Source organism: Dicentrarchus labrax, unplaced genomic scaffold (genome assembly GCF_905237075.1).
Source record: "Dicentrarchus labrax unplaced genomic scaffold, dlabrax2021, whole genome shotgun sequence".
NCBI classification, from domain to species: domain Eukaryota; kingdom Metazoa; phylum Chordata; class Actinopteri; family Moronidae; genus Dicentrarchus; species Dicentrarchus labrax.
This window is the reverse complement of record NW_026136703.1, coordinates 13496085-13513826: the sequence shown is the minus strand read 5'-3', so window position 1 is coordinate 13513826 and position 17742 is coordinate 13496085. Positions and strand designations below refer to the sequence as shown.

At 41.3% G+C, this 17742-nt stretch overlaps 3 protein-coding genes across 6 annotated transcripts in view; 2 read left to right on the top strand and 1 right to left on the bottom strand.

Moving 5' to 3' along the window:
* The window catches only part of asap2a (ArfGAP with SH3 domain, ankyrin repeat and PH domain 2a), a 59027-nt gene extending 51304 nt beyond the window's left edge, over positions 1 to 7723 (top strand). For 2 of the 3 annotated variants that reach the window (XM_051395982.1, XM_051395981.1), the window contains 7 exons: positions 543 to 774; positions 1561 to 1713; positions 2381 to 2486; positions 2952 to 3010; positions 3175 to 3254; positions 4234 to 4353; positions 5660 to 7723. In XM_051395982.1, coding sequence (XP_051251942.1) covers positions 543 to 774; positions 1561 to 1713; positions 2381 to 2486; positions 2952 to 3010; positions 3175 to 3254; positions 4234 to 4353; positions 5660 to 5734 — 825 coding nt within the window. In that variant the 3' untranslated portion in view covers positions 5735 to 7723. Of the gene's footprint in view, positions 1 to 542; positions 775 to 1560; positions 1714 to 2380; positions 2487 to 2951; positions 3011 to 3174; positions 3255 to 4233; positions 4354 to 5114; positions 5179 to 5659 lie in introns of all 3 variants that reach the window. The other variant, XR_007884279.1, reaches the window with a different exon arrangement.
* Positions 7724 to 8117: 394 nt separating this feature from the next.
* itgb1bp1 (integrin beta 1 binding protein 1) lies at positions 8118 to 11789 on the bottom strand. Of its 2 annotated transcripts, none has more exons than XM_051395992.1 (7): positions 11627 to 11789; positions 10556 to 10670; positions 10381 to 10459; positions 10166 to 10296; positions 9965 to 10057; positions 9443 to 9592; positions 8118 to 9325 (listed from the first exon to the last, which is right to left on the bottom strand). In XM_051395992.1, the coding sequence occupies exons 2-7, from the start codon at positions 10625 to 10627 to the stop codon at positions 9254 to 9256; spliced, it is 597 nt and encodes a 198-aa protein (XP_051251952.1). In that variant the 5' UTR covers positions 10628 to 10670; positions 11627 to 11789; the 3' UTR covers positions 8118 to 9253. The 2 variants fall into 2 exon arrangements, with proteins under 2 accessions (XP_051251952.1, XP_051251953.1); XM_051395993.1 differs by having other exon boundaries at positions 10556 to 10724; positions 11627 to 11760.
* Positions 11790 to 11948: 159 nt separating this feature from the next.
* On the top strand, positions 11949 to 17668 carry LOC127361401 (cleavage and polyadenylation specificity factor subunit 3). Its single transcript, XM_051395985.1, has 18 exons — positions 11949 to 12182; positions 12309 to 12372; positions 12660 to 12757; positions 12894 to 13022; positions 13119 to 13296; positions 13387 to 13476; positions 13561 to 13711; positions 14063 to 14238; positions 14317 to 14475; positions 14592 to 14738; positions 14840 to 14992; positions 15093 to 15201; positions 15332 to 15430; positions 15831 to 15925; positions 16031 to 16118; positions 16233 to 16299; positions 16906 to 17002; positions 17091 to 17668. The coding sequence occupies exons 1-18, from the start codon at positions 12112 to 12114 to the stop codon at positions 17190 to 17192; spliced, it is 2073 nt and encodes a 690-aa protein (XP_051251945.1). The 5' UTR covers positions 11949 to 12111; the 3' UTR covers positions 17193 to 17668.
* Positions 17669 to 17742: the final 74 nt, after the last annotated feature.

Sequence of the window (17742 nt, the reverse complement as noted above, 5' to 3'; positions counted from 1 at the left end):
TGAAGAAAGTGAGGTGATAGGCAGACATATATTAAGTTGAATAATGCTGGAATGGGCTTAATTTGCAGTTTTGGGGGCGTATTTGAAGATGACTATAGTGACTAAAAAGAAAAGACTTAAAAGACAGTGGTAAAGATTACAAAAGTGAGGTGGTCCTTAGTCTTGTCCTGATGGAAAATGCTTCCATGATGGAAGAGAAACTGGGAATGAGTCTATCTACTCTAAAAATATACACTGTACTAGTTAACATATACAATGAGGTCTCTACAGAAGGAAGGCTTCATCAAAAAGCAGTTTACAAAGTGATTAATAGTTTGGTGTGAAGAATCAGCAGCTCTTACAGTCAAGCTACACTGAACACGTAATGTATGCAGACTGCTGCAACACTTCCACTGTAATCAGTGAGAGCAGCGTGTACGTTTAACGTTTTCTAGATGATTGGAAATTAATGAAATCTGGTCTGACAAATCTTACGTCCTTGCATCCATATCCTACCTTTGGCCCACACTGACCCTCTGACCGACCTCTTGCTGCCCCTCCAGCCCAGCCCTCATCGCAGAGACGAGCGTCCGGTCAGCTGCTACACCCCGAGCAGTAACTCCCACCTCCAGACCAGTCTGGGGTCTGCGGGCCGCGACGCCGCCAACCTCACCAAGGACAAGCAGCGTGCCTTCATGCCCAACCTGGTCAACAATGAGACCTATGGCACCATCCTCAACAACCCGCCTCAGTCCTCCACCACCTCTGCTCCGCCCCTGCCCCCGAGGAATCTGGGTAAGCTCAGAACCAGCACCGTTTGTAGGCAATACGGAGTGAATCTCATCACCATTTTATGAATATGTTAAAGTTTATATGGATAAATACATGTTAATCACAATCCAGCTAAATCGGATAACCTTTCTGACCTGAATCTGACCTGAATCTGACCTCAACCTGCTTCTGGGAAGTGATATTTTTAAAATATGCCCTCGAGGACCAACCTCATTCAGATCTACAGTGCCTGTGAGGGCCTAGTCTTATTTGATACTGTATCACTGGTTTCCAAGACCCTTATGCTACTTACTATGCAGAACTTAGTGACTGTTTGACCTGTTTCAACACCACAGATGTATCTGGTTGCTTGAGGGAAAAGTCACGTCGGAGGCAGATGGATGGACGTTTCTAGAAAGTTGTTCCTCTTTTATGTGAAGTCTAAATGACCTTAAAGCTAAATGGCAGGAAACAAAATCTAAAACCTTTACTGATGAGTGTCTGTTTGTGTGCCGCTAAAATACTTTGTTACACAATCAGTCTTTAATATCATTAGTGGCTATCTGGACTTCTGCCAACAGAGCGGAGGAGAAACAACCAGCTGTGTTGCCCACCTCGCCTCACCGCAGCCCCCTCAGCCTCGGCATTCTGCACATTCCCTCTCCCCATTAACTGTCACTTTCAATTATTTTCAAATGGAAACGGCCAGACTTTTAAAGTGGACGTTTGTTCTGGCAAGCTGCAGAGCACTCTCTCTGTTTCTCTTCTTTTCATTTTAATAACCGCTCTCTTTCTCGGTCTCTTTCTCAGTCCAATTATCCGGTCTTGGGGCGATTGGTCAGTCTTCAGCATCCAGCAGCTGGAAGCCTGGTCCTTTAGATCTGGTTGGCCGACAGAGGTCGTCCTCAGACCCCCCCAACATGCACCCTCCTGTGCCCCCCATGAGACTCACATCAACTGGAGGTATGGACCCCAATAGACCTACCGGTACTCATCCTCCTTAAACTAGACCACTGCTACAGTATAGACATGTCAGTATAGTATAGTGTTTTAGTTTAGTTCGGTGTGTACTAAATACCTTACTGTAAGGAGGCATTAAATGTTTAATTTTACAATCACCGAGGGGTATACACTGTAAAATCTTTGCAGAGATTTGTTTATTTCTACAAGCTAAAATCAAAGAAATTACTTAAACATAAAAGTGAAGCATAAAAAGCAGCTTATGGTACAGGGAGAGTGAAAGAGTCCATAAAGCCTGATTGATTACTTCTGCAATTCACATTGTTAAAAGTGTGGGAAGCAGTAACCTGCAAAAAAAAAGACAAAAAAGTACCCCCGCACTACAATTGAGTTAACATTATTTTGGAAATGGTATTACTGTGAACAGACACTGTGGAAACTGAGAGGACTAGAAGTTTCAAGACCAGGGCTACAATTAATAATTGTATGACTGATGATTTGTCAATGCATCTTTTATTAATGTCATTAAAGCATGAACAATTAGATGTCACTAAAACCCAGTGTGTTGTGTTTAAATTGCTTTTTTGTGTAATGTTTAAGTGCAATGGTGTGTTCAGTTTGAAAACATATGAGACAAAAATCAGTCGAGGTGTGTCACTATGTGTCCCAGGTCTGGGTTCTGCTTCGGTGGCGAAGATGGAGGCCATGAACATACAGTCCAAGTTGGGCCAGGGACCAATGGGGTCCAGAGTAGCGCCACCTAAATCTCCGGCAGGGTAAGAACCACAATGCTTCAAGCCGCGTGCGACTATAAATTCAGTGTAAACTTGTATAGAGCTGCAAGTTCAGTGTGTTTGCAGCTTTATTAGCGACACAGGAAAACAATAGATTCATATAACTCGCTACACATACGCACAAACGTCGCGCACTACATCCAGGGTTCTGTGTCTTGCTTGTCTTGTAATGTGGTGTTTGTTTCCCAAGAGAAATGAGCCTACATGGCTGCTTTTTAGCCGCTTCATTAGCTCCCAGGCTGAGATCTGCGTCGAGCCAGACGAGCAATAACTCTCCTCCGCAGTCGCCCTTTTGTCTTTTTATCTCCCACAGGGCCGACGGTGCTGTAATAAATCTGTAACAGAGCTGTTGAGTCTTAAAGAGCAGAGTTAGATTCTTGTCTCGACTATTACTTTGTTGACAAGAGCACATTTTTTACATTCTTTTTTTTGGGTTTGTTTCTTCAGCAATGATAAAAGCTTCAACAGAGGACCTCTGAATCGGACACAATCCATCGAAAGACCAGGTATACAGATAAGAGTGAAACATCAGTTCTCTTAAATCTGTGTCCGAACACTGTACAAAGTCATACATTCAAGTTGTTTTTACTATCTGTCATATCCTGTTTCTTTTGTGGAAACGTGGAAAGTTTTGTTGTTGCTGTGATATAATTTCCTCTTCCTGTTCCAGCTAAGGAAGTGCCAGGATGCCCCCAGAACTCCATAGGTCAGTCTCTGCCTCCAGCCCCCATGCCGAGGAAGGCCTACCCAGTGAGTCCCTCGTTCTTCCTCTCATTATCATCCAGATTAATTGCAAAGTGCTTATTCATTCATACTGTTTACTGATTCACTGGCTACTAACTTCCCTAGTCATGGTTTATTCCATTATTAGTGTTGTTCAGTATTCCCTTCAGTACGTGACCTATTGTCTCAGTGTTTCCAGTGTCTCCTTACGCAGCCTTCCTGTACCCCAACAGGCAAAGAGCTTCTTCAGTTTTTGTAGAGAAGCTCTCTGTTAGGGTGTTTTAAAGTGGACGATGGGTTTACTTTACAACTTTCTATTCTACAACAATGAATAACAATAATAATTTATTTTAGTTTGTTAGTCTTATGTGATCTTGTCTTGAGCCTGTGCTGCACCAATTACATGTTATCACTGGATGAATCAGTGGCGTTAAAGGTCTTCTATGTACTACTTAACGCTATTTTTCAGCTATTAGTCATTTGTAAAATTCTAAATCAAATCTTTCGAACAACTTAAAGAAATGTATTTGTATATCCCAAAAGAAACTTACTTGTAGAGTTTCCAACCTGGTGTCCTTGACTTATGATAACAGTGGAGGGTCGCACTCTGTGACAAGGAGTCACTTAATTTAAGTAAGACAAATTTTTTTCTTCATAGCCCAAATTGGCAAATCGAAGGGCTTCACAAACTCTGCAGGCAGTGGTTCCCAAAACGGTGTGCTGAGGATGTAGAGCATACAACACCCTCTGTCCCTAAAATCTAAATTTGGAAAAGAAAAAACTTCCCAAAATACCACATATTGGGGGTCAAAAAAAGAGTTTAACTTGGCCTTAGTTCGCAACAAGAAAAATAAACATCCTAATAGCATAAAACAAACAACAGGCAATACGAGATAGAATTTACCATGACTGTGTCGCTGCGTCCGCCACACACAGTTCTACCGTTTGCTCTCTCTGCTGCACAAACTCAAGCAAACCTGTTCGCGTGCTTTGTTTTGCCTCTCAGAAGCAGAGGCCCAAACGGGTGAAAGCCATCTACAACTGCATAGCCGACAACCCGGACGAGCTGACCTTCTCTGAGGGCGAGGTGATAGTGGTGGATGGAGAGGAGGACCAGGAGTGGTGGGTCAGTATCTCTCACGCTGCAAATGCGCTGTTTTTATTTTTTACTGGTGTGTTTCTGCATTCTCAGATGTTCTCAGATTAAAGCACAAAGCTCTTCCCAGTCCCACTCTGGTCCCATTTTCACCATGTGGATGTCAGCGAACTTGGTAACCATGGTGGCAAAAGCAAAAAGCCATGACCTCACTCTGGCTTGATATTATCCCTCCTCCTCTTTTTCCGCCTGCTGCAGCTTCCTCTGTGGAGCCCCTTGTGTGAACATCAACCAGCTGCAACTTGTTTTCCTCTGAGCCACCTCTGCAGATATGACCGTATTTAGTCACTCTCTCCCTCTGTGTCCCTGCACAGACCCTAAAGTCCCCCGAGGTCCTCGCCGTGCTTCCTCTCTGTCTACACATTCGGCAGCATTATCACTCTTGGTGCGCCTGAAATATCGAAATGAAAGCACAGTAACGAGGCAGCGCAAAGAGGGGATGAAGTCATTTTTTAGTGTCACTGTCGCGATTAAGTTGGAAGTTAAATTGGTCTCTTAGCTGGAAAACAGGGCCAGTTGTATGACTCAAGGTAGTTTCATTTTTCACTTCTGAGTTTAAAAATACTTCATTGGAGGAGTAAAATTGATGGGAGAAGGATGTTTTGTTGTGTGTAGAAGCGGTTGAATTGTTAATTATTCTGTATTTATTTCCTCAATGGTTTGTCATCCTTCACTTTCAATTTGAGCCATGTCTATCCATGCAGAAACATGTCTTAGCTTTGTATTTTCAGGTATAGAAGACATTTAAAATGACTTAAATGGACATAATAAGTACTTCCTTCTTTATCGGCCAAGGTAATATAATGTGGGAATGTCCTTTTTTAAATATTATTGAGATGTTTATTGTGATTTAGCCTCTCGTAGTACACTCTATGTGCTCGGTTAGGTGGTGTTTAGTAGGGCTGGATGTTGGCATTGATCTTCTGATTGGTTTTTCTGTTTTGTAATGACTTGTTTTCCACTGTTTAGACACTTTACACCTCATGCATCTGATAATGCACGTAATATTTAGTGCAAATGTACACATATTTACTGATAAAAGGCATATTTATTCTGATTTTACGAATAAATATTGAATCTTTACATTTTAGTTTAACCCAGCCGTAGTGTTTAGTGGTGTTTTAGTCTTGTGTTTTTGTGCTTTAGGTGACTTATTTTGCTGAACAGTCGAATGATTTTGTGATTTAGTTTCAGTAGAACAAAGACCCAACCTGACTTACAAAAATATTCCGAGTTTGACCTTTGACCTCACCTCTTCTGCCTTCCTTCTTCACAGCTGGGCCACATCGAAGGCGATCCGATGAGAAGAGGAGCCTTCCCGGTTACATTTGTACACTTCATTGCTGACTGAACGGTTGCTCTCTGGGTGTCAGGAACAGAATGCAGCGTCCCGTCTCCGCCAGCCAGCAAAACCTCCACCGTCGTCCCAATGTTTGTTGTCAACATCCATCGTCTTTAATGGCAGCATCCGCAAGCTTGTTAGAGTGTCACTGCTGTATCATCACCTCGGCTGCAAATCTGCTTGGGTGTCATCCTGGCAGCCATAGCTTAGACTTGCGCCAGAAAGTCTGGGTGTCGCTCCTTGCGGAGGACCCGTGGGACTGTAATGTGGGTTTTATTGCTTGCTGTTCATGTTTCTGACAAAGACTCTAAGATTTAAAACAAACAAAAAAAAAACGATGATTGTAGTGAATGACCTCTCGCAATAAATGCACTTTCCTTGTCTTTATCCTTGTTACAACATAAGACGACATGTGACATAATGAAGGTTATATGTACAGTATTCATTTCATCCGTTTTCTGCTCCGCTGCGTTGTACAGAATGTCCTGAAAAGCGATAGTACTGAGAAGACAACAGCAATGTATTTTATCTTACTAACAACTGTAAATGTGAACATAGTCAACATGCTTACATTCCATCACCGTGCACGAGCGATTTTAAATGCCTACCTGCTTTTCAACCCTGTAGTGGGCCTCCTATGTGGAGGTTTTTCTAATGGTGCTAAATTAACCCTGGAATATGCTAGAAGCTGCACCCAAGGGAGCGCTTCCCTGTCCCCCGTATCAAAGACAGACTGGCGTGAAAGGGAGGAAACGCAAAAATAATGTAAAAAAAAAAAAAAGCCTCCAACTCATCACACAGACACATCAGTGATGGAAATGTATGCCACATCATCTTCTACAACTGATTCTCCACACACATGCACACACACACCACCTGTACTAATTTATAGATAATGTTAGCAACACTCCAGTTCTTCCTCCTGTACTGCTTCAGGGCGAATGATGAGACTGACTGGAGCTGCAGCAACCAGTAATTACCGTTCTGCTGAGTCTGACACATCAGCCTGTCTTTGCCTGTCATCTGCCTTATTAGAGGAATAGTGTGTGTGTGTGTGTGTGTGTGTGTGTGTGTGTGTGTGTGTGTGTGTGTGTGTGTGTGTGTGTGTGTGTGTGTGTGTGTGTGTGTGTGTGTGCTGTGTGTGTGTGTGTGTGTGTGTGTGTGTGTGTGTGTGTGTGTGTGTGTGTGTGTGTGTGTGTGTGTGTGTGTGTGTGTGTGTGTGCTGTCTGCACAGTATAAGCTGAGAATGAAAGAATATTGAAGTTAAGAAATAAAAAAAGAGAGAGCGTGGGAATGTGATGAAAACCGGGAGGTAGCTCTGTGACTTTTGTTGCTTCCTCTTGCCTTTGAGAGCTCCCCGACTCTTTTGACACTCTCTGTACAACTAGACATAAAGAGAAAGAAATATACTTCTTACAGCTTAAGCCTCTCATATCTGGGGTCCTATAATGTAGAAAGATGAGTTTATCAATAGTTATGAAAGACATATAAAACAATCAATGTAATTAACTTCATTTTGGTTGCAGAGCAACCTTCTTTCTGTTCATAATGCTGATGTTAGGCGTTGGACCTGAAACCGAAGCCTTCCATGGATATTAAGAAGAGAACCATGTGAATCGTAGCTGATCTGTTCTCTTCGACATGTTTAATATGAACTCACTGGAAACAGGAAGATTTAATAATCTATTCATGTAAATAGATTTGGTTTTGTTTTGTTGATATTTAAATGTAAAAAAAGAAAGAGCAGAGCTAACCTGGGCAGTAAATGTCTTTTTAATGTGCTGTGGTGATGAGCAGTTACAGATATGACCTCAGCTGGACCTGTGTGTGTGTGCGTGTGTGTGTGCTGAAAACACAAATATAGTCTCACACTCAACTGGGAAAATAAACTTAATTCATCCTCATTAACTGTATGTGGATCACTGCATCGCCTCTTAACTCTATTGTGCAAGTAAATGGGAAAATGAAACTGGAATAATAAAATATGAAATAATACAAGGCTTTGGTCTGTTTCTGAAGGGCATTAAGGTATTTATGATTCATTTGTGCAAATGATGCATACTTTTACTGAATTATTCCTGGCAATACATTGTGGGTTATTTGGTGGATATTCCAGTCTTCAGTACAAAACTGCTAATGAGGAGCATTTTAAATAAAACACCATCTGACTGGTGTGATTCTTCAAAGTAAAAGTCTCATGATGTATCAAGAGCTCCCTCTAATGGGGAATATTTCAGCATGTCTGCATCCAAGTTTCAGACTGCACTATAAAACATTCATTGTGCTATGTTCTTGGGGGGGATAAATAGAATAGAATAAATTAAGAAATAGTGTTATTAGTGAAGTAGTATCATTATTAAAAGACACTCGGTAGTAAAGACAGTAAAAGAAAAAGAAGAAAATACACTTTAATCAGTAAATCCATTATCCAAAACAAAACCCATCCACTACTTTTATCACACAAGATAAAATAATTTCATTGTACGTTTTCAACTTAATGTTAACTGCACCTTGTTGAAAAAGAGAAGAGGAAAAAGGGCTATCGTTATGTAACGAGGGAAGTCAAGTAAGTACCACGACTGTAAACACGTTTTTCCTCTTAACATCTTTCAAAGGCTTCTAACAGCCTATTAGGATTTATGTGGTTTGAGCAAGTCTAATGGATTTAATGCATTTTTAACCACTACATAAAAGGACTTAACAAATCAGAAAACAATGTACCAAGAAAGTTGCTGTATAATGAAATTCAAACAAGATACAATAAAAAGTCATTAAAAATAAGTCAATTCAACAAATTAAGACGAGATATAGGTTGTGGCCCACAGTTAAAACATTGTGTATAATGTACCTTTAAGTCAAAAAGTGACTTGTACCAATACTGTCACGGAAAAACACACAAACATTAACTCTGAATTTAAAATGGAATCTGATTGGTTTTCCACATGAAGAGAACTAAACCGCGTTCATGTCGTCAAATCTGTGTACCGCCACTCCCATAAATTACTGATTGCCGACACAGCCATGTAGAGATGGGTCACAACATTAATGTACCTTTTTGTACCATAATTTACATTAAATATGATTCATTTACATGTCACTGCTGTAAAAATAATACAACCATTTCCCTTTTTTCTACACTTTTCTTCTTTTGGCTGAAAGGTCAAAGGGACACGTGAGGTAAAATTTCCCATGAAATGATTCCGACTTCTTCACAGTAGTTGTGTCTCAACTGGAGAATGATGGGAAGGTGATGGTATGAATCCCAAACCAGGCGTGACACCATCAATACAAAAGGGCTTGAATCATGTTTTCCTGTAAACTAACCTGGAAAACACACAGGATCCGTCCTCCAGTTAATCTCTCTTAAAGAAAAGTTGTAGGGGGAAAAAAGGGAAATGATTACGAATGCAATTACAAATTTACACAATGCAGTCGAGGTTCACTCCTGATTTACTGTTAACGGTTTTGCAGTTGTTTCATTTCTCTTCTCTAGAAAGCTCTCAGCTCTCCGGTCTGCCTCTCTGGCCCTCAGGACTTGTTTGACGTCAGAGCGCAGTCAAAAGAAGCCGACAGCACCTTGCAGATGGACTGAGCCTGCTCCTGTACAGACGGATTATTAAAAAAAACACACAGCTTTTACTGACGGGCTAGATGACCACAGACAGGTGATGTGGATCTTTTTTTAACCCCAAATCCAGCCAACTGTTTTACACTCACCGAGCTGCTGCACTGGTACACCCAGATACTGCACTCCTCTTGCTTTGCATCAGTGGTTTTGAGAGCCAGGAGGTTCTTCCCCGCACCCAGGCCGTCATCGTAACACAGCATACGCACTATCAGGTACAAAGGGTGGCGGTGCAGCACATCCTGGCCAAAAGGTACAATTAAAAGCACTTTATTACTCACTCAGTAGATCAAGTGTAAATGTATTCATTTCTTTATTAAGAAAAGATGATCATCATCGATCAATGCAGTCTCAGAGGTAACTCTCTATTAAACACTTTACAAGAGCTATAAACCCCAAATTCAGCTCACACTTCACATAAAATGGGTAAGGAGGGAACATCGGGGGGAGGAGAATGTTTGAGTCAGCAGCTTCCTGAAGAACCCTGTCGAAAATATAAATTGATGCTGAATTCATAACCATGCTGTTTGGCTGTATTGATGACCCAGCAATACTGCTCATGTCTAATCAATGACCATTCAATCTAAAGTACAGTACATCACTTTCCTACTCACACACTGGTCCAGTGAGGCCACTTTGACTCCGTACTTCGACACCCCCAGAATCATCTCTTCGTCTCCGGGTACGAAAGGCAGCTTTCCGTCTTGCTGCAAAAAGAAGCCAGATATTTATTTACAGGATCTTCTCTGTGATGGTGTGAATTAATTATGTGATACTGACTGCTCTGAGTTGGAAGAGCAATCATTGCTTCTTACTTGGGCAGCATCAATGTAGTTGATGAGATCCAGGGGCTCCTGGAGGGTCTTGCTCATGTCAAACTGTAACTTCTCAATGGCTCCCACATACCTCACCCTGAACTCAGCACACGCTTCAGACGTGCTGTTACCTACAGACGGCATTCATTGAGCATATCAGTTAAAAACCAAGAAAAAGGGGAGGAATGGAAGAAGAAGAGGAAAGAGAGACTGACCTGAGCTTTTGGTGGAGTCTGTGTCGAGGCTGGCGACGGTGCTGGATCTGGAGAGCCCCCCCAAACTGGAGTCCACAGACTACAAAGAGTCAGAAACATGAGAGAAGGTTGTTGGCTAAAGTTCAACCAGGTGAAAGTTGCTCTGTCAAAACATTTTTTACACGTGTTGCCGTACTTTGCTTTTGGTGCTGATCTCACTGCTCTGCGAGCTGCTGCTGCTGTGGCGCTTTTTGACTTTCCGGAACATCCTTCACCATGACGACCACATCCAGGCCTCCAGCCTCTTCGACCTGAGTCACCATGGACCACAGCGTGAAACACACAGCAGGATTGCCCTCTCAAGTCTCAACAGAGACGAGGTTAAATTATAAATAACCACAAATGTCATTAAAAAATATCAACGAGTAGAAACTTTAAAGTCCCACAGAGAAATTTGTTTTTGTTTTCAGTCCCTTCCAGTTCAGAGCGGATACTAGAAAGCTTATTCATTCTGTAACCTAATGGGAGGGTTAATAGGTCTGAACTCAACAACAGGAGTTAAAAATCTTAGTGTGCAAGGCCTTAACAAAATAAAAGTGTGAATCCAATAGAGATGCTTTGCTGAAACTTTAATTCTAGAAAACAATGCTGTCCTTAAAAACATAAATACGTTGTAAACAAGTATAAAATGACTCAAAAATTAACTCACGTTTCACTTTCAGTTTCAATTTATCATCCTTTCATTTTGACTTTTTAAATGGAGAATGTGTCATTAATGATTAATGAGCATCTCTATACCTCTCCGTTCAACAGGCTTATAATATTGATTCAATGTTTAGACTTGTTGTTGGATTAGCAACCTGGAATAATAACTGCTGCTGAAGTCAATCCACGAAGGGGGCACCAGATAAATCGGAAACCAGTTCAAGTGTTACACCTGCTGCTGTAACAATATCTTCTACTTCCATCATGTCAGAGCCAAATATTACAGCAGGTCTTTCAGATGGAGTCGGGTGACAGACCAGACTCAACAGGTTACATTAGACTCATCGTTTATACGGTTAATTTACAGGCAGGAAAGAGGAGGGGGGGGAGCCTCGTTAGCCATATTGTACACCCTAAAATAATCATATTTAGATGAAACTACTCCACCTTAAATGTCCCCCACCGCATTTATTTTAACGCTGAACTTGAAAAGCCAAAACTCAACACAGGGGGTGGTGCTGGGACACTAACAAATTATTGAACAGAATAATATCTTACACACCTGTTTGTACGGACCCCGCCTCAATGTACCGTTTAGAGTTAATTCTCTTCAAGCAGCTTTCTGTTTACCTCCACTTTGACTCTTTATCTTCCCTTTGAGTTTCACAGCCTACACCCTACACCACTTAAAGGGGACGCAGCGGACTTCAAAAAGTAGCTTTAAAAGTTTAATATTGAGCCGATAGTCTCCTGGATCATATATATTAGGTTAATATACACGTGTGTGTTTGTGATTCCCGTGTCATTTGTAACATTTATTTATTTTATTCGTACGATTTCGTTTTAGCCAAAAAAAAAAAAAAAACGACTAACGTCTATCTCGGAACGTTTGCCAGCGGCTTTGATTCTCGTCGGCGGTGTTTTGGTGCAACGCCGGAAGTGTGACGTTGTTTGGAGAGGCCGCCCCCCTCTCATTCATTCAGCTCAGTACAGTATGGCCGCTTTTATTTCTTCTGTTTTCACTCTTACCTGCACATTTTAACACATATGGCGACAAAGCGCAAAGTGGAGGTGGTTGTGCCCGCGGAGGAGAGTGACCAGCTCCTCATCCGTCCACTGTGAGTTCATTTATAGTTCATATTTTATAAAAACATATTGAGGGCATTGCTGTAATGCAAGTGGACCATAATAACAACAAATAAATGCAACGTTAGCCTAAATGTTGTTTTGTCATGTAACCACAGGGGTGCTGGTCAGGAGGTCGGGAGGTCATGCATCATCCTGGAGTTCAAAGGAAGAAAAATTATGGTACATATTTATGTGCTGACTCTGGTTGTGTGTTAGGATGTAACTGTGTGCTGCTGTGTGGCTTCAAACAGACCAAATAACAATAACATATATGCATTATTATATAAGTATTACTCAGTTATGCAACAGCAATGATTATAAGATAATGGTCTGTTTTGTATACCTGTGCAGGCTCTAATATGCAGACCATTATTTTATATGTTTTAATTACTATATTGTTCTTTTATTTATTATTTTTAGTTTATTTTCCTGGGTGAAATAAATAAAGTAATCTTTGTGTTTTGCAGCTGGACTGTGGTATCCACCCTGGCTTGGAGGGTATGGACGCGCTCCCTTACATAGACTTGATCGACCCAGCTGAGATAGACCTGCTGCTCATCAGCCAGTGAGTCTCCCCTCCCCTCTTTTACAGATGCTCAACCACATCTGTATTAGTACATGCTCCCCTGCTTGTGTTTTATTTTGATTATATTCTACAACATATCTAAGGATGTGTCATTTGATGTTGATGCCCTCACCAGTTTCCACCTGGATCACTGTGGAGCCCTGCCCTGGTTCCTCCAGAAGACCAGCTTCAAAGGCCGGACCTTCATGACCCACGCCACTAAGGCCATCTACCGCTGGCTACTGTCAGACTACGTCAAAGTCAGGTAGGAGCAGAGGAAGGAGCCATCATTATGAAACACTCAAACACAAACACTAATAATTGTAGTGCCTAAAATAATTGTGTCTTTGGTGTATTGCAGCAACATATCTGCAGATGACATGCTGTACACTGAGACTGACCTGGAGGAGAGCATGGACAAGATCGAGACCATCAACTTCCACGAGGTCAAGGAAGTCGCTGGAATCAAATTCTGGTGCTACCACGCTGGTCATGTGCTGGGAGCTGCCATGTTCATGATAGAAATAGCTGGAGTCAAGGTAATGACTCTTTCTTTTGTTTCAGACGGTCCTTTTCATGCATAAGCTGTTATAAATAGTTCATTATGTGTCTGTTATTCCTCCCCGAAGCTGCTGTACACAGGAGATTTCTCCCGACAAGAAGACCGGCATCTGATGGCAGCTGAGATCCCCAGTGTCAAACCTGACATCTTAATCATAGTACGCCAAATAATAAACACTACACGACCTTTAATGGAACTTTAGGTGATCACAACATGATAAGTCCTGTCATTCCTTCTGCAGGAGTCGACCTACGGCACCCACATCCATGAAAAGAGGGAGGAGCGTGAAGCTCGGTTCTGTAACACAGTCCATGACATTGTCAACAGAGAAGGCCGCTGTTTAATCCCTGTGTTCGCCTTGGGGCGGGCCCAGGAACTGCTGCTCATCCTGGGTGAGAAGTCACGTGTCTGATTTGGATTAAGGCTGCAACTAACGATTATTTTGATTATCAATATGATAAAATGTCAGAAAATGATGAAAAATGCCAATCACAGTTTCCCAAAGCCCAAAGGGACATCTTCAAATGCCTTCTTTTGTCTAACAAACACTCCAAAACCCGAAAACTCTTTACTTTCATAAATGAGAAATAAAAACAGAAAATACTCACATTTAAGAAGCTGGAACCAGAAAATGTAACAGATTATGACTCTAAAATAAGCAATAAAACAAAATGTTTTGCTTCTATCATTTCTAACCTTATTTCACGCTTACTATTTGCAATTTGTTTCATGTTCTCCTGTAGACGAGTACTGGCAGAACCACCCGGAGCTCCATGACATCCCCATCTACTACGCTTCATCTCTGGCCAAGAAGTGCATGGCCGTGTATCAGACCTACGTCAACGCAATGAACGACAAGATCCGCAAGGCCATCAATATCAACAACCCGTTTGTTTTCAAGCACATCAGCAACCTCAAGGTAGAGAGCGCCACATACAGACACCTAAAACTGTTGCTGCTGAGTATCTTATATAACTGTGGGATCGGTTCTTTCCAGAGCATGGATCACTTTGATGACATTGGTCCCAGTGTGGTGATGGCGTCTCCGGGTATGATGCAGAGCGGGCTGTCCAGAGAGCTTTTTGAGAGCTGGTGCACCGATAAGAGGAACGGAGTCATCATCGCTGGATACTGTGTGGAGGGCACACTGGCCAAGGTCAGACTACAACGGGACAGTAGACAAAGATTTATTTTTAGGTTAATATTAGACAGAAATATCTAGTTCTTTGGTCAAAAGTAACTTATTGTGGTGTGTTCGTGTGCTCTCTCCAGCACATCATGTCCGAGCCGGAGGAGATTACCACCATGTCAGGACAGAAGCTGCAGCTGAAGATGTCAGTGGACTACATCTCTTTCTCTGCCCACACTGACTACCAGCAGACCAGCGAGTTCATCAGGGCCCTCAAACCACCACACGTGGTAGGAGAAAAAACAAAATGGATCAAATGATTTGTGTTTAAAATTCTCACTCGTCCGTAAATCAAAATCTTTGATTCTCATTGTCTGCATGTTATCTTCAGATCCTGGTGCACGGGGAGCAGAATGAGATGGCCCGTCTGAAGGCTGCACTGATCAGAGAGTACGAGGACAATGATCAAGTTCACATCGAAGTCCACAACCCTCGCAACACAGAGGCTGTCACACTCAACTTCAGAGGAGAAAAACTGGCCAAGGTCAATAAACTGCCTGTCTGTCACTTCAGGCTCCTTCTGGCCTTACAATGCTAATTCACGACTGTTGCACATAGACCCTGAATACTCTTCCTCCCCTCAGGTAATGGGCTCTCTGGCTGATAAGAAATGTGTTCAGGGCCAGAGGGTGTCAGGCATACTGGTGAAAAAGAACTTCAACTACCACATCCTCAACCCCTCTGACCTTTCTAGTAAGTATTGTTTTAGTTCACACAACAGTCTCGCTACTCAGTTGTACACAATGCTGCCTTTCTACTGTATTAATATTAAAACATATAAAACATTTGACATGCAGTGAGACCTGATGTGTCTGTGTTGCAGCGTACACAGAGCTGGCCATGAGCACGGTGAAACAGTCCCAGGCCATCCCCTTCACTGGACCTTACTCACTGCTCGTCTGCCATCTGAGGAACCTCACAGGTAATAATAATAATACTAATAATAATAATAAACTTTATTTATACACCACCTTTCATACATAAAATCAAGCTCAACGTGCTTAACCGGAGAAAATAAAACCAGTAACATAGAATGAAAATACATTAAAATACAGGTAATAAAATGATAAAAACAATATTAAGATAAAACCATAAATTGGGGATAAAAAAACTATATATATATATATATATATGTATATCTATCGACAAAGCAATCAGACATGTATGAAGGTGCTGAGCCTTACAAACTATTTTAAAAGACGGCCATATGTGCGTGCAATATGTGTTAATCTCTTTACAGTGTATTAATGAATACTTTTATAAATATATTCTTGGTTTTGGTGTGTCTGTTTTTTTTCTCTGATTTAAATCTCTTGTCTCAGGTGATGTGGAAGAGCTGGATGGGACCGAGAAGAACACTTTGAAGATCTTTAAAAATATCACTCTGATCCACGAGGTCGGCATGGTGCTGCTGGAGGTGAGCGATCAGGATACCAACGCTTTATTCAGACTTCAGCTTTTATGTGGGAACTTTATGAGCTCTTATAAACCCAGACATCTTTCTCTATATCTCCTGTTTCAGTGGATAGCTAACCCTCTCAATGACATGTATGCCGATGCTGTCACCACTGTAGTACTGGAAGTCCAGTCAAACCCAAAGGCTCAGAAAGGTCGGTTTGGCAATCAGCTGCTATTTGAACCCATTTACCATAAAAAAGCTTAATGCCTTGTGTCTCATTATTGATATGAACTTTAATGTGATTTCATGTGTGTTTTATTAACAGTCATGGAGACCCAGGGTAGCATTATGGACATGGACGTCTTCCAAACCCGACTAGCAGTCATGTTGCAGTAAGTAACACACCAGCTATCTAAATCCATACAGCAGGGTTCCTACGCAGTATGGAAAAGTATGGAATTAGATTTTAGTCATTCCCAGGTGAGAATAAGGAGTATTTTAATTTGAATATGTGGCTCTATCTTTTAATTTTAGATAAACAAGCATCACAAATAACCAAATATTAAGCGTGTCTATTTATTTATTTATTTCTGAGTTATGTAGTTATCAGAAAAGTCTTTTCTGTGTAACAAAAACTTTATGGCTGCGTTCTTCATCGTTTCCATGGACACAGTGAATAAACAAAGGCTTATTTATAAAAGCAACTATAAAATATGGTGGGGACAACAATTGTGTTTGGGTTTGATTGTTAATCTTCTGGCAATTATATTAATTATAATTATAAATAATAATCTAGCTATTTGTGATCAGATATCAAATATGGTAAAAAAAATAAAAATAAAAAAGTATGGAAAGGTGTGTTTTGAAATGTAAAATGTGTAGGAACCCTGATACTAACTTATTTGTGACGTAAGGTAATAAAAAATGTCATCAGACATACCAGTTCCTCCATTATCTTTAGTTATAATAACACATGTTGGTTCTCTCTCTGTGCTCAGGGACATGTTCGGAGAGGAATGTGTGGATTTCAGTGACGGTAAAAACATCACTGTGACAGTAGACGGGAAGGCGGTTCACATTTGCTTGGAAACGAGGGTGAGAGGCAGAACAGAACAATGTTTGTGGTGCTGTAGAATTGTGGTTGTTTTAGTCTTTTCTCACCGTCTTTCTCTCCCTTCATCAGTCGGTGTGCTACGAGGACGAATGCACAGACGACGACTCCCTGAGAGAGATGGTGGAGCTGGCGGTGCAGAGACTCTATGACGCCCTCAACCCGGTCGTCTGAGAGCGGAGACGAGACTGCAGGTCTGCGGACACGTTCAAATACTTTTACAAAATACAAAAAGTGTTGGAAGTTAACAAGCAGCTTGTATTTGTGTGCTAAAAGCTGGATAACTTGTGTTCCCAAGAATCATAGTGTGACATCCGTATTTCTACATGTAATTGATCAACAACCAATCACAGTCACACAATGTGCAAGTAGGAAAGACTAGATTGACCTGAGATACCATGAAGTAAATGAAATAAGCTGTGTAGATAGGATTTGTTCTGGTAGATTTTAGTGATGTTTTCTGTTATGCAAGCACTTTTAATTATACTGAATACGTTGACAGTATTTGTGTAGATGCACTGTAGGTTTTGTGTGAGTTTGTTACTAACGTGCACTGATGTGACAAAATTGTTTACTGTTAACTCTGATGTGAACTGTGAATTTCTAAATGCACTAAACGTTGAAATGTTTGAAGCAGACTTTTACACAAACTTGAACGTGTCTTGAATCATTGAGCGACAGTTGTTGTGAGACATGTTTGTGAATTAGGTTTACAGTAAATCAG

Bases quoted from the DNA above. Each gene is read 5' to 3' on its own strand.
- LOC127361401 (XM_051395985.1), top strand. From the start codon at position 12,112: ATGGCGACAAAGCGCAAAGTGGAGGTGGTTGTGCCCGCGGAGGAGAGT. The intron at 14,476-14,591 runs GTCAGACTACAA...TGCTCTCTCCAG, and splicing joins TGGAGGGCACACTGGCCAAG to CACATCATGTCCGAGCCGGA. The intron at 16,119-16,232 runs GTCGGTTTGGCA...TTTTATTAACAG, and splicing joins AAACCCAAAGGCTCAGAAAG to TCATGGAGACCCAGGGTAGC.
- itgb1bp1 (XM_051395992.1), bottom strand. From the start codon at position 10,627: ATGTTCCGGAAAGTCAAAAAGCGCCACAGCAGCAGCAGCTCGCAGAGC. The intron at 10,297-10,380 runs GTCAGTCTCTCT...TGCCGTCTGTAG, and splicing joins AGACTCCACCAAAAGCTCAG to GTAACAGCACGTCTGAAGCG. The intron at 9,593-9,964 runs GTGAGTAGGAAA...CCTTTTGGCCAG, and splicing joins TGGCCTCACTGGACCAGTGT to GATGTGCTGCACCGCCACCC.